General features: G+C 53.6%; 1 protein-coding gene across 1 annotated transcript; it reads left to right on the forward strand.

The window, feature by feature from the left end:
- Window positions 1-6957: 6957 nt before the first annotated feature.
- Window positions 6958-14807, forward strand: DLK2 (delta like non-canonical Notch ligand 2). Its single transcript, XM_039718963.1, has 5 exons — window positions 6958-7055; window positions 8607-8670; window positions 11098-11228; window positions 11826-11970; window positions 12563-14807. The coding sequence occupies exons 1-5, from the start codon at window positions 6983-6985 to the stop codon at window positions 13338-13340; spliced, it is 1191 nt and encodes a 396-aa protein (XP_039574897.1). The 5' UTR covers window positions 6958-6982; the 3' UTR covers window positions 13341-14807.
- The last annotated feature ends 647 nt before the right edge of the window (window positions 14808-15454 follow it).

The raw sequence follows: 15454 nt of genomic DNA on the forward strand, positions 1-15454 counted from the left end.
TGAAGGGGATTTACTCAGCCTTTTGAGCTGTGGGGACACAGGTAAAACCTCTTTTCTCTAACTGCCCTCCATATATATGTTACTCTCTCTTCCCCCCTTTTCAAGTCTAGGTATTTTTCCTCTAGTATTTAATCTTTCTTTTAATTTTTTTTTCCCATGGTACATTTGTCTTGTCGTGGATTGAAGTACTGAGGGTGGATTTGAGAAATCTGTATCTCAAAATAACATGTGACTTAAGCTTACTTTTGCTGCTCCTCACAGCAGGTTTGAAGGCTGTCAGGTACTGAACTCGGGTCCATCACAATGCCACGCGCATTCTCCCACACTCAGAGGATCTGTTTTAGTGGAGCAGTCCAGCAGGCAGTCAGATCTTAGTTAGTCCCAACAGAGCAGCTGCCTGGAGGCCAGTTGAGAGTGCAGACCACCCCTCAGGAAGCAGCAGCCCTGGTGATGAGAACTCCCTGCATCTGGCTCTGAGAGGATGAGAAGCAATCTGATGATCAGAAGCTTGGATGAAGGCTGACACTTGGCTTCAAGCAGCTGGGAATCACCTCTCCAGGACATCTCACAGGCAGCACCAGGGCATCCACACAGTTCATCCTGCCTCGACCTTGCTAATGGTCAATGTATGCAGTGGGTATCATGGATGGTGCCTACCCATGCCCAGCACCCTTTGTCTCCCAGGGCTGGGCCTGCATGGCTCAGGGAAAGGTACAAACATTGCCCTGCACAAAATTACTGCAGAATCTGCCCTTGTGGAAAGCTGCTCCTTATACCATTGCCTAGAACTCATCTTCAATGCCCTGGAGCAAGAGGATTTATAGCTCTTTGGAGTTCATTCCTATTTATTCTCATTGTCTAGTCAGGGTTTTTTTAATGAATGCCTTTTCTTGTTACCCAGTGGCAATGAGTTCACTGGATCATCAGTGTTTAGGATGAAAGTAATCCTCCCTGTCATTCATTTTGATTGCACTTTTTTCTCCTTTTGCCTTATATCCTGGCAGGTGACAAAAGAAGCAAATAAAAGAAGCTCATGCCAAGTCTAGGCAGTGCTCCCAGATACTATGGGGTCACAGGGACTGTGACATTGGACTTGGGCAGCATTCCTGGAGGCTTTGGGCAAATACAAAATATATATTGGGGTAGCCCAGGATGGCTACTCTTAGTGCAGTACTGGAATGTAGGAAGGTGAATCCAAGGGCAGCTCCCATTCCCTGAGGCACCACTTTGCAAAGCCACCAGGAGAGAGGAACTGGGTACTTCCAAGGGACATTTCTGGTGCTCTCAGCCTAGGAAGATTTGAAGAGTTTTTGGAGGCTTAGCTGCACTTTTGCCACCAGAGAGCAAAACTTGGAGCAGGGTAACACCAGATAGAGTCACCAAGATCACGGTTTGTCCTTTTCTCCATCATTCCTCAGGCCATCAGTTCCACCATTGAGTGCATGCATTGCTGTCTGCCATGCTCCACAGTGTGGCAGAGCATCGAGATGGTGCAAATAGCGAGAAAAGAGCCAGGAGGTTTTCTACCTTCAACTCCCTCCCCCCTCCCTGCTTCTCTTTTGCCTGCCCCCTCCACTTCCCCGCTGAAGGCACAAACACCTACTGCCCATGGAAGCTATTTCTAAGCAATCCCGGGCATCTGGGGAATGAGGCTCTGAACGAATATCAGAGCGTGTGTGTGCAGAGAGTGCACACACATGCACACACACACACACATGCACAGCCACGGTGCTGCTGCAAAGTCAAATATAGACCTTGTGGAAAGGGAACAATGGCCGGGGTTGGGTTACATGGCTGTAGGGCCAGCGAGCTGCTGTTTGTTGTGGGCTGGGGTGGAATTGGAAAAGCAAGGGGGGTGGGATGGGGGAGAACATTTGTTTTAACCTAGAGACCCCGGGCTGGTGCTGTGCGTAAGGCGGAGAGGGTGACCCAGAGGAAGAGCTGAAGAGGATGATCATTTGAGTTGGCAGCTCAGAGGTTTTTGCAGCCTTTCTCCAGCTTCTTTGTGCTACTTTTCTGCTTTTCTTGAGGAATTAGAGTGAGCAGGAAGGAGTGAATTTCTCTGGGCTTCTGCATAGGGAAGAGTTTCTGCTCTGGAGAAGGCTTCTGTGTGAAGGAGAAGAGGCAACATTATCTGTTTTCTCAGCCCACCATCTGCTTCTTGTCCCTGATGTCTGGCTGCCTCCAAGGTGCAGGTTCCAGACTCCGGAAGAAAGGGAAGCAGCTTCAGCTGGTTTTGACAGGTAATTCCTCCCTCTGTCTGTGAGTGGTGACGGTGTGTTGGGATGATGGCGGGGGGAGGGAGTCTTCATCTGGCATGCATTGGAAGGAAAACCATGACAAGAAGTTGCTCCAGTCCCCACTCCAGGTCCCTGCTTTGGGGGATTTCCTTCACTGGACGGAAGAGCCATGGAGGGACTCTTATGGCTAGGAAAAAATCCTTCCTAATTCTGATCCAGCAGCTGTTCCATCTGAGACGCCTCTAGGGATGGCACGGCAGGGATCAGAGCCTAGTAGAGCAGGGTCTAAGCCAAGCACAGGAATCCCCTCAATGCCCATTTCTTGGGTCTGCAAATAGAGCTGCTCTGATTAAATAGTACTGGGCAGTCCACGGACTGACACAGCGAACGCGAGACACAGGATTGTGCCTGGGGATGGGACTGGAGCCCTTCAGTGTGGAGGAAGGAGTGGACCTGAGGTCCATATTGCATGAGTCTCTTCTCCCTCCTCTGTATTCCCTTTTTACTCCCATCCATCCCTGCCTGCTTCTCTCTGTGATACTCACAAGCAAAGCCAAACCTCAAGCCACAAAACACATTTCCTCAGATATCCCACCTTCTGAAATCCCACCCTGGATTTTGTTCTTCATTCCCCTTCCTTGTGGCTCAGATCTTCAGCAACCAAGTTTATCTCCTCAGCCCGGACAGCCCTCACTTGTACATCTCTCACCCCCAAGAGAGGCAGCACAGGGAGAGCCACGTGTCCCATTCTGTTGGCTGCAACCTGGCCCCATCTCCCTCTCTGTTCAACCCAAGACACTCTCCCACAGAGCTCGTGCTGTGGGCACAGATACTTACAGATATCAGCATATGTCAGGGTCCCTCTGCAGACCCCTCCTATCAGCCCATTCAAACGCACACAGGGCATCCAGAGGGTTTTCTTAGGCACGTTTAAGCAAGTGAGGTTTAAAAGCACTGGGGCAATGACGTTGCAGTGCAGTGCGGTCAGGGCCAGGGCAGATCCCAGCAGAGGAATGCGGGAGCAGATGAGGATGTTGCAGGAGGTAGTGCTCTATCTGACACAGCTGGTGAAGGTATTAGGATTTCAAGGAGGAGGTGAGGGTGAGGCTGAGCAGCCTACACTCAGTGTTGGAGGTGTCGCCAGTAAACTCTTGGCCTCCAACCACGACTGGCAAAGAGTGCAAGGCAGGATGTTGTGGGTGTCAGAGCAGAAATGTGGATGGTTCCAGGTCCTAGAGCTGTAGTGATGGAAGGAGAGGCTGTCTGGTTTTAAACCAAGTACCAGAAGCTGTGCTTCATCTTCAGCCTTCCCCTCTCCTTTTTGCTGTAAGCTCCAGACATGGTAGGAATCAGGGCTCAAAAGCAGGCTGTGAGGCATGGCGGGATGAGAATGGATGTAGAATCACAGGATAGAGCTGGTGCACACCTGTCTCATAAATATCTGAAGAGCTGATGGAACAACCTAAGCAGGAGGTTTGTACTTCTCCGTTCCTCTGTCTGTGGGGTGATAGAGACAGGAGGAGGAAGAGGGCAAGGAAAGGAACAGGGCTCCTGGCTGACAGGACAGCAGGAAGGAGGCAGGAAGGAGGCAGGTCCTGCAGAGGTAGGCAGGGTGGTAGGCCCCCATTTTATTGCTCCATCATGTTGTGCTGTCCAGGCATGCCAAGGATGGGGCAGGGGTAGGGGTCCCTGCTCAGAGCTGGCAGAGACCTTGGCTTTGATGGGGTTGCTGCCTGGGCTCTTACTGGGTCCTGGGACCTGCAGAGCTGCCCATGGCTGCCACGGGGTGCTGACAGGGCTGCAGAGGGCTGGGGGGACTGGAGAAGGTGAGAGCAGGGATGGTTGAGCTTTGTCTAATGAGATGAGATGGAGTTTGAAAGCATCCATTAAGTAGGACATGGTTCTTCTTCCTTCCTGGTGAAAAACAGCAAACCTTGTGGGATACAGGGGCGGAAAAGAGCTGACTGATGTGAGCTTGTAATCTAATTAAGGATTGCTAGGACCTTTGAAGGTGACGGCTGTGATCTTGTCAAGCAGCAGAAAGGCCATGCAAGGTGAGGAGGAGAGCGGGCAGCTGTTTCATCTGAAGATGTGACAGCCCAGACCCTCTCCCACAGTTGCCTTATTGTTCCTTATTGTCCACTGACCTGCTGATGTCCACATCTCATGAGTGGCAGCAAGAAAAATACTGGGGACCACAGCTTCTCTGGATGGCTTCTTTTTTGTGGGGTGGCTACTACAAGTTGAACCTTTATTTTAAGGATGGGGCTTCTTAACCCTACAGTTTGCCAGTGGAGGTGTTTTAGTGGACCCCGGAGACATCAGGGAGGGGCTGCAGGAGGTGTTTTTCCTTATTCGTATTATTTCAGATAATCTGAGCAAAACGAAGGCTCGGGTCATCGCGCACCTATTTCTGAGCGGGGCGCCAGGCTGAGAGGCTCAGTGCCCCGAGCCCCTGCCCAGGGGAGAGCAGCGGGCGCTGCGGCCCCGGGCCCCGGGCGGGGGTACCCCGGCAAGGGCGCGGGCATCGCCGGCCCGGGGCACCTCTGCGCGCTGTGCCATCGCTGCTGGGGGCCGGGGCCGGCCAGCCCTCGCAGGAGGTGAGCAGGGGCCGGGGACCCGCGGCGCCCCAGCCCCGCCGGCCCCCCTTTCCCCGCCGCCGCCCCGGCCGCAGGGGCTCCGGCGGGGTCCGCGGAGGGTCCCCTCTGGGGGCAGCCTGGGGTGGGGTGGGATGGGGGAAAGGCGAACCCCCCGTGGCCGTGCCCCTCCGGGGGGCACTGAGGCTTGGGGTGATCCCAAAGCCCCGGGGGAGGGGGGCGGGGGGACAGGCGCGGCGAGCTGAGCGGCGCGGCATCCCCCGGGATCCCAGCCCTGCCCCGGAGGGGTCCCGATGGCCTCCAGGCTGGGGGCAGTGCCTGATAGCCCACGTCCTGCGGATGTCCCTGGTAGTCCCCGAGCGCGCAGAGGTCCCTGATACCCTCGAAAGGGAGGTCAGTAGACTCGGGGGTCGTCCTCGCAGCACCCGGAGGTCTGGTAGCCCCCAGCCCGGCCAGGCAGAGGTGGACGAGTGGGACGGAGGGAGCTCCCTCGCCCGTGTCCTTGTGACCCAAAGGCAGGCCTGCCCAGGTGGGAGCTGCTCACACCTCTCTCGGGCACCAGCTGCCGCCCAGGATACCGGGGTCCGGGTCTATCCCGGGCGTTCTGTTGGGAGCAGCACCCACGGGGTGACTAGGTCAGGAGGCCCCACTCCTCGAGTGGGGAGCAGTGGGGGAAAATCAGCCTTTGCAATGGGGAAAACAGCCTTTGCAACGGCACATGATCGGAGCTTGTGCTTCTCACAGCCCTGAAGGAACATGATACTCACTCTTCAGCCCTAAATTATTTTATAAGTTTCATAGCAATTGCTTCACCCTCCTCTGAAATGCAGCAGCTGTTTGCCACTGCCCAATGTTTAGGGGCAGGAGGTGAAGGAGGGTCCTGCAAGCATGTTGTCAAAGGGACTGTGGGGAGGGAAGATGCAGCAATCCGTGGTGGGGTTTGGCTGGGTCAGTGGCAGTAGCATTCTGTAGCCCCTCTGAAAATGCTGCATCCTTCGTTGGTGGTGGTTTGTTTGCTGGAGAGATGCTTCAAAGCAACAGCATTGCTTTTATGGGCTATTTTGTCCAGTCCAGGCAGGTGAAGCTCTTAGCAAGGACCCCAAAACCTCTTCCTGCAATGCATGTGTACGTGTGAGTGAGAGGACTTCTGTCCTCACCTTAAAAGTCTCTCACTCAACTATGGACCAAACATAACCTTCCAGAACTGAAGAGTCAAGCTGAAAGTGGAATGGCCCCTGTTCATCACACCCACGCAGCTGGATAGAGTCTGCTCCATACCTTCACCGTTCTCTTAACTGTTTAACCCCTCCCATCTCATTACAGTAATATATTTATGATATCACCCTTGAATTTCCTGCCCTTAACAACCCCAGAAGGCTGGGAGGGAATGAAGCATTTTTGGAAAGTATTTAATGCTACTTCAAGAGGGCAGGAGGCGGTCGGAAAATAGATGGGTGCAGGAACCTCGGGCTGACGGGGCTCTCTGCAGGACAGCTGAGGAAAAGGACTGCACCTAGTGAGAGGTGTGCGTTCACATTTCCTGCCTGGGGCTGCAGCCCAGCTCTAGTGCCTGCTGCTGCACTCTCTTGCTTGGACAGTGAAAGAGGGCTGCTGTTTTCTGCCTGCTCCTCTGCTAGATCTACTGGACTCCCTGCTCTCCTGCAGGGTTTGAAAAGCAGCCTGGGCATTGTGGAGAACACTCAGCCCATCCATTCATGCAAATGTGCACAGCAGGACCTTATTTAACACGAAGCTGAAGCGTCCCAGATCTAGGGAGGGAAGATGAAGGTCCCACAGCTGGGTGGGTATTTCTGGGTTTCTGATCTGACAGCAGCTACCAGGGCAGGTGCTCCAAGATGTGCTGCAACAGCCTGAGCTATTACACACTCAGGACTGAGTCTGCACACTAGGTTCTCCTGTACACACATTTTCAAAAGCTTTTTAATTCTTAGTGCCCCAACGCTGACTTAGAAGAAGGAGTCTGGATGGAACAGAGGGGAGTGTGGTGACAAGGCTGTATAAAACTGGATGGTTCAACTCAAGCTGCCATGCAGTAGAGAGGAGCTGTGGTGTCAGCCAAGGGATTTTGCTGATCTTGCTCTTTTTCTCTCTGTAGGTGTTCATCTCGGTGGGGCCACACTGACCATGCTCAGGAGCTTCTGTCTCCAGCTCATGTCCTTGATTTGGATCCTCTTGGCCCATCACCAGCTTGTGCAAGGTGAGTCTTTGTAGACATGGGTCCATCTCTTTCATATCCATTTTTCCAAACCTGTCCTTGGCATTGCTGAAGTCTCCTCAGTTTTCCATGCAAAATAGAGATGGTCTGACTTGGAAAAGCAGAAAATGCTGCCCGGTTGTTAAATCACCTGAGTGTGACACTGGAGGCACCTTAGAAACTCTTGCCCACAGGGATGGCAGTGCCTGAGCAGACTGGCAGAGACATCCCTGCTGCTCTCTCTCAGTTAGGGTGAATGGATTCCCAAACCAATGAGCTTGCTCAGGGGGAAGGAGGTCCCAAAAATGAACAGCTAACCCTGGATCCAGTGAGACAAACTCCTTTCCCAAAGATTAGTTTCTTCTATCCCTGCTCTGGATAAGCAATGAATTCCCAAAGCCATGTGCCAGGAGAAATGGTTACAAATAGGAAAGGTGGCAATTCCCAGGCTTGGGGCTGAGCAGTCCCAGGATGCTGCTCCAGCTCCATAGTGACTTGTTTTAGGAGGCTCTGACCCTGTGCAGTGGGACCTGCTGCCTCACTGCAGCAAAACTGCATGCACAGGGGATTTCTTCCCCTGCTCATTCTCCCAGGCAGCACAAAATGCTGCTTGGGAAATCCTGAATGTACCTCTAGGCATGGGGGCTTTAATCTGTTTCAGTCCAAGATGGAGGGGCTCAGGTAAGGACATTCACCTCCTGGGCCTGGCCTGCACAAGACTTGCACAAGACTTCTGGAGAAGCCTCCCTGCTTCTTGACATCTGCTCTAGTTCTGCTGCTCGTGGAGCCAGAGTGAACCAGCTCCCCTGTGGAGCTAAGATGCAAGCAAGTGATGGGGAAGAGAGGAAGGTGGAGATGAAAGGGAACACCTGGCACAAAGGAGAGGATGAGAAGTGGCACAGTGAGGCCATGGCTCAGTTACAGCTTCTGTGGCTTTTAAATAAATAAACAGAACTGGATACGTGGCCCCATGTGATGCCAAGTCCTTCTTCCCTGTACTGGGAGGGGAGTGCTGGCAACCAGGTCCCAGAAGAGGGCAGGAGCCCCTGTCAGATCACTCTGTGCCAGAAGCTGTCATTGGAGATGGTGACATCCTGGGAGGTAAAGAAGAACCATTCTTTCCATTTACATTCTTGTACCCCTTGCAGTACTTTGCCCTGAGCTTTCCTACCATACTTGCTGCCAGACTGTGGGACTGAGGTCCCAAGTGGGTCAGTCCCTATTACACAGCTTGTCTTAATGCACGGGCAACCCCAGCTCTTGCCCAGAAGGGCCCAAAATCTAAGGGAGGCAGCAGAGAAAAGGTGAGAAAGATGACCAGAGACTGGGTAGTTTTGAAGCAGAGCCCCATTTCTCAATAAAGACAGTGTTACAGACAATGGACTGTGAAATCTTCATTTCTTGTGTGGTATTCAGTGAGTGAAAGGAAGGCCTCCCTTACAGTTCTGGGGAGAGGTATGCTGAGCACTTAAGGAAACACCCAGGGCCACGGGCAGATCTGGAATCATCTATAGTCTCTGCTTAATCCAAGTGCCCATGTCTCTTGTCTTGTAGGGGATGACTGCAGTGAGCGCTGCAATCTTGCCCACGGCTGCTGTGACCAGGATGGGAAGTGCAGGTATGCCTTGTCGTGGGCTCTGCTGCTCCTGACTAACTGCTCTCCCTCCCTTGACACCGTGTCCCTGGTGCCTACACCCCTGCCCCGAGCTGAAGCACCTCCTTCTCCACTCACCCACACCTGGAACCGATGACTCTGCTCTCTTCTTACCTGACACCCTCTGGAGTGAGAGATTTTGATGCCTCAGCCTCTTGCTGGTCCCCTCTAGCCTTTACTCCAGTCCTTGCAGGGTGCCCACCTTCACACACTGACCACTGTTCTGCTCAGCCCTTTCTGTCTAGAGGGAAGCCAGTCCTTGCAGGGTGCCCACCTTCACACACTGACCATTGTTATTCTGCTCAGCCCTTTCTCTCCAGAGGGAAGGCTGGCCATGCCTGGGTGATGGGAAGCAGCCTTTAGGCTCAGATATGATGGGGGAAAGTCATCAGGCAGCAGGGCAGGCATAAGGGCTGGCCAGCTTGCTGGGCCTCCTCGCTGATTGAGGTGGAGGTGCTCTCCCTGGGGCATGGAAGAGAAAGGCTTCCAGCCATGCATATAACCGAGGGCTTCAGGGGTCCCCTCTCAGAAGCCTGAGCTGTGGGGGGGATCTCTGGGTGTTTTTCCTAAAGGGCTTTGTGCTGGCTGGGACACGTGTGGCTGCAAGGGGACAGACTGCACAATGCCACCCTGTTCTCCTCACCAGGGCACCAGCCATGCATATAACCGAGGGCTTCAGGGGTCCCCTCTCAGAAGCCTGAGCTGTGGGGGGATCTCTGGGTGTTTTTCATAAAGGGCTTTGTGCTGGCTGGGACACCTGTGGCTGCAAGGGGACAGACTGCCCAAAGCCACCTTGTTCTCCTGACCAGGGCTTGGTCAGTCCCCTTTCACAGAACAGCCCCTGGTGTCCCACCACACCTGGGCCACTTCTTGTTCTTGCTGACTGCTGCATCAGGCTGTGTCCAGCCCTGGTTTGGCCAGGCCCCGTTTGCAGCTGCACAGAGCTCCTCCCTGAGCCCTTTCAGCAGCTGTGGCTGGCTGGGGGAGCAGGGCTGCAAAGCCCCAGTGAGAAAGGCCACATGTCACCATGTGGCAGGTGTCCCAGCCGCAGATCTTTCTGCACGTGAGTTGCTGCTGCTGCTTTCAGGCCTCCAGAGCATTTCCTGAACCTTGTGGCTTGGCAGTACCTCAAAATCACCTCAAACTCAGGGAGACTTTGCTGCTTACCTGACCCCCTTCCTGGCAATTTTTAGGTTGGCCAGCTCGCTTTTAGAGTAGTGGAAGTGTTGATAGCACCTGCTCTTTGCAGCTACGGGGGGGTAGGGGTGTCCACATCCCTCTGCTCAGGGCTGTCCAGATATGAATGTATTTCCCCAGACATACCAGGCACATGGTGTCACCTCCAGTCCCATTGAAAAGCCTCTAATTAATATATGTGTGTGTATATATATATACTATTTTTACCATTTTCCTCACTCCTCATCTCTTTGGAACAACATACAGATAACAACAGGCATCCCAGGTTTGAAAGTGTAGCTGTGGGCTAGCCCCAAAAAACTGCAATCACCACACATTGTGCTGAAATGAGCCCCAGCTATGAAAATGAACCCCCTTCCTTACTCTAGGAACTGTGTTGTTTTCATTGGGTTTCATTTTGTGCTGGTTTGAGTATATCTTGTGCTGTGGCTTGGTGCCACCTCCACTCAGCTCTCATCTTGTTATCACTTGCTTTCTGCCTTGGAGCTGGCAGGTCTGAGGGATGCCTGCCACTGGAGCAATGCAGCTTAGCTTTGCTTGGGCATTGCCACTGCCCTGCCCTTCTGGGGCCAGAAGGCTGGCTGTGTGCTGCAGGCTCTCCCACTGTGCTGCCCTTGTGGGCTGGCTGAGAAGTCTGTTCTGTGCACCAACCTCAGCCAGCAAGGTTTCACAGCTGGCTTACAGTGCACTCCGGACAAAAAAATGACACACATTATTATGCAGAGACTAGCAGTGGAACACAGGGACCTCAGCAGCCTCCTGGCCCTTTCCCTAAGGAAGCTCAGGGTTAGGGATGGGTTTTTCTCTGCCTGTCAGAGTGGCTGCCTGCTGTGGGAGGTAAGGGAATTGCTGAGCTAATGCAGAGGTGTGTACGGAGTGGCTGGTTGGAGGAGAGCAGAGGGATGTGAAAGTGAAGCTGCTGAGCTCTGCTGCTGGCCACTCACCCTCCCTGGCTGCAGGGGTGTCTGCTCCTGCTCTGTCTGCTTGCTTCCTTGGACAGATGAGATGCCAGTACTTACCTCTGGAGGAGGGAGCTAGGAAGTCCATGGGGATTTTGTGAGGGTTTCTGAGCACTGCTGTTTCTGTAGGAGCCCTGCACAGCACACAGACAGCTTTTCTGCAGCCCTTGCCTGGATTTGATTTGATTTGATTTGATTTGATTTGAATATGCTGCCATGCCCTGTCCTCCTGCAGGTGTGACCCAGGCTGGGAGGGGGAATACTGCGAGGAGTGCGTGCGTATGCCGGGCTGCCTTCACGGCACGTGCCACCAGCCTTGGCAGTGCATCTGTCACTCTGGCTGGGCTGGCAAGTTCTGTGACAAAGGTGAGTCGTGGGCTCGAATCCCTGCCTCTGGTGCTGAGGGCAGAAGCCCAGCACACCCTCATGGATATCTCAGCCAGCATAGCCAGAAGCCACCTGGGTGATGCCGTTTTGGCTGCCTGGGAGATGGGATGTTGCCTGGCAGCCACAGCTGGGACCATTCCCTTCCTGCAAGAGAGATCAGACTGCTGTCGCTTGTTCCCTGGTTGTATGGCAAGAGCTGGCATGACACTGGCCAGCCTCAGGAAATGGAGCAGATGAGCTTATTGCATTTCCCGTGCTGCATCAGGACTCCGAGCAGCATCCCCTGCTTTCCCCAATGCTTCCTGCCTTCAGCAGGTGGCTGGGGACTCCCCTTCCCCAGCCCCAGGGACTTGTCTGCATCTGGGGGTCTCCGCTGGTCAGACTGTTGGCATGCACTGCATCCTCACAACCACACAGGCACTGCACTTCTGTTGCTGCAGGTGCATATTGGAGGGGAGAAGAGAGAAGCTCCTGCCATATCTCCATCTCCAGGGGGTTTGGTGGGTTGTGTTTGCACTGAGTTGGCCACATCAGCCCTCTTTTCTCCCTAATTCACACAATTTTTTTTCCCCTCAGACATACACATCTGTGAGCACCAGTCCCCCTGCCAGAACGGGGCACAGTGCATCTACGATCGGGATGGGGAGTATTCCTGCTTGTGTCCAGAAGGCTTCCACGGGAAGGACTGTGAGATGAAGACAGGGCCATGTGAGAAGGCAGGGTGAGACACTGCAGTGAGATTACAGACAGCATTAACTTTGGGTCACACACTGCTAACTGGAGGCCCAGCTTGGCTCTTTACATGTGAATTTCTATACAGTAATGGAGATAAGCCAAAATCACCTTTGGCTTTGGTTTAGCAGAGTGCAGTGCACGGCCCCACCAGGGTAAGGGCTTTGTTGCAATCTGAACAGATGTCCTTGCTGTAGGAGGATGGGAGTTTGTTCATCATGCCTGGGACATCCTATCTCCCAGGCAGCCAAACTGCTGTAGGCATGATGGGCTGACATCCATGATGCTCTTGGGGAGCATCAGAAGGGCATGTTTCCTCTTCAGATCATTTGGCTGAAGACCCTCCCTGGTGGGTGGTGGGCCTGTGCACAGCCACAGCCTTTGAGAAGGTCCCACAGCCTCCCACTCAAGGAGACAGAAACTCCCATCCAGTCTTCTCCTAGAGATAGCTGCCCCCACAGAGAGAGCTGGACACACTGACCATGCAAGCAGCTCTGCGTGTTTACCTGAGGTACACCCCTGGGGTAGGGGAAGCTGCTTGGTTTCCAGGGCCATGACCTGTCCTTGCTCTCTGCACACAGGTCTCCCTGCAAGAATGGTGGGCAATGCCAAGACGAAAATGGCTTTGCCAGTAACTTCACCTGCCGGTGTCTGGCTGGCTTTGTGGGGGCTCTCTGTGAGCACGATGTGGACGACTGCCTGATGCGCCCCTGTGCCAACGGGGCCACCTGCCACGACGGCGTCAACCGCTTCTCCTGCCAGTGCCAGGTGGGCTTTGAAGGGCGTTTCTGCACCATCAACATCAACGACTGCGCCAGCCAGCCGTGCAAAAACGGGGCAAAGTGCTATGACCGCATCAATGACTATGACTGCTTGTGTCCTGACCGTTTCACTGGCAAAACCTGTGAGATCTCCGTCCCTGAGCCCACCTGGTCTCCTCCCTACCACCCTGCAAACAATGAGAATGCTGGAGGTGTGAAAAGCACCACTAGTGAGACGCCGGGGGTGACGCAGCCAGAGCCCATCAGGACTGTGGTCACAGGGCGGCGTGTGGCCAACCACAGCGAGAAAGAGCCAGGGGGAGGGTTGTTGAAAATCTCTGTGAAGGAGGTGGTGACCCAAAGGGACTCAGGGCTGAGTGAAGCCCAGCTAGTGACAGTGCTGGTGTTCGGGGTGCTGACAGCAGTGCTGGTCCTCATCACTGTCCTGCTAATGCTGAGGAACTGGCAGAGAGGCCGTCAAAGGTCAAACTGGTGCCAAAGCCCTTCTCAGGCTGCAAGAAAGCTCCAAGACCAGGAGTGTCAGGTGGGCATGCTCAACACCATCTTGATTGAGCCAAGGAAGACCACAGAGCTGTGAGCTGCGAGGACTCCAAAGCAGGCCCTGGCAGGTCATCATGCTGGCAAACCCCTCGAACTGCGCCCTGCGGAGCCACGCCGGCACCGACTGGGCAGCGGGGAAGGGCTCCCAGGGCAGAAAACATGTCAACAAAACCTTGGGCGTTGAGCATTGGTGTGATGGGCCTGCCTGGGTCTGAGCTGTCTCCTGTCTGGCTGGCTCAGCTGGCACGCAGGGGCATTTGAAGGCAGGGCTGTGCTGGGCCAGCCCTGCAGGGGAGCAGTGGTGTGCTGCCCGCAGCAGCCTGTGCCACACAAGCACTGCTACCATCTGCTCCAGCACTCAGAAACAGGACACGTAGTGCTGAGGAGGGCACAGCCCTCTTGCAAGCCCAAATACTGCCAGACCCTTTGTAACTCCTCTCTGTGACTACGGGAAGGGGCTTTATCCTCATTTCTGCTGGTGTTGGGATGCTTCTTCTGGGGCCTTTGATACAGTTGTGGCTGCATGGGTCTCCCTGCCAGAGTACTGTATGGGGTAGTTCCTGGCTGTTTCTGGAGGCTGTCATTTCAGATGCCGTGTCCCTAGGGAGTGAGCAAACACCCTTGCTCCCTGGCCTTGTGGTTCTATGAGCCAGTTCAAAGAGACTTCAAAAATCATTGCAGGTCTCATGCCCTTCTTCTGCCCTGGCTGATGCACCCTCCTCTTGCTTGTCAGACTTGGGGGTTACAAATGGGTTCTGTACTTTCCTCCTGATAATCCAGGGGTCTCTTTGACTCACTTACTAAGCCGTCCTTTCTGGTCTGGCCACAAATGACCAAGATCCTTTGCCTCTGCAGTGTGCACTTCTGCCTCACTATTTGCTCTCCTCTGGGCCTGAGCTGGTCCTTCTCATATGTCCTCATAAGTGAAGCTGGAGATGGACAAGGCTGTGCTGTGGCTGGTTCAGGAGCAATAGAGGATCCAGGTCCTCCTTTGCTGTCCCATTGATTCTGAGGCAGGCAGCTGGCTCTAACCTCAAATCACTGCAGCATTTCTCAATAAAACAAAGGCTAAACTCCCCACAGTGGATGTGAGCCTGGGATGAGCACAGGAAACAGACACAAAACTGCCTTCTCCACCATTGCTAAAATATGGCTAAGAGACAGCAGATGGTTAGGTCACTTAGCCTGTGTAAAAGATCTATTCCTGCCTGTGCTGGTCTGGTGTGCAGCAATCAGTGTCTCTCTCCCAGGACCAGGGATTTCTGTGCCTCCTCATGGGCACAGGTGGCTAAGCAGTGGGGAAAACTCTCCACAACCCAAACCCTACTTGTAGGGCTTGTAGGGCTGCAGAGCTGGGTTCAAGGTGGTGTGAAGTGAGCCAAGAAGTGACTGCTCAGGCAGGAGTGAGACCTGGGAGAGGGGACTGAGGCTTCATCAGAAAGATTATTTTTTTAATACATGGATGGATTATGTACCTTTATCAAATAAAACAAGTACAAGCTCAGAAACAGTGTATCAGAGAATCATAAGACCTTGTAGGTTGCAAGGGACCTCTGAACACCAACCTCTTGCTCTCAGCAGATCCAAGTAGATTGGGTTGCTCAGCAACTTGCTGAGTATCTCCATCACTTCCCTCAAGAATGCAAAGCCAGACCGTGGCAGCACAGGAGTTGCCCTGCATTATTCTCCACAAGTACAAGCTCAGAAACAGTGTATCAGAGAATCATAAAACCTTGTAGGTTGCAAGGGACCTCTGAACACCAACCTCTTGCTCTCAGCAGATCCAAGTAGATTGGGTTGCTCAGCAACTTGCTGAGTATCTCCATCACTTCCCTCAAGAATGCAAAGCCAGACTGTGGCACAGGAGTTGCCCTGCATTATTCTCTGTCTGCAGGAATGGGAATGGCTCCTAGTTTCAGGGAAAGGAATGGCACCTATCCCTGGACAGCACAGCAAAGGTGTGGGCTAGGCATTACCTTAAGAGTGTTGGCAAGAAGGGGTCCCAGGTGCCTGTGGCAAAAGGAAGATCCTAAAACTGAAAGCAGCTGTGGGTTTTGTGCAGCTGGGAACAGGGCAGGAGGGATAGAGAATTTCCCCTGAGAGGGTGGTCTTCAAATAAACTAGCCTTAGAGGCCTTTAATGCAATTGCAT

The sequence above is a fragment of the Passer montanus genome, unplaced genomic scaffold, assembly GCF_014805655.1.
Source record: "Passer montanus isolate IOZ18808 unplaced genomic scaffold, ASM1480565v1 scaffold40, whole genome shotgun sequence".
In the NCBI taxonomy this organism is placed as follows: domain Eukaryota; kingdom Metazoa; phylum Chordata; class Aves; order Passeriformes; family Passeridae; genus Passer; species Passer montanus.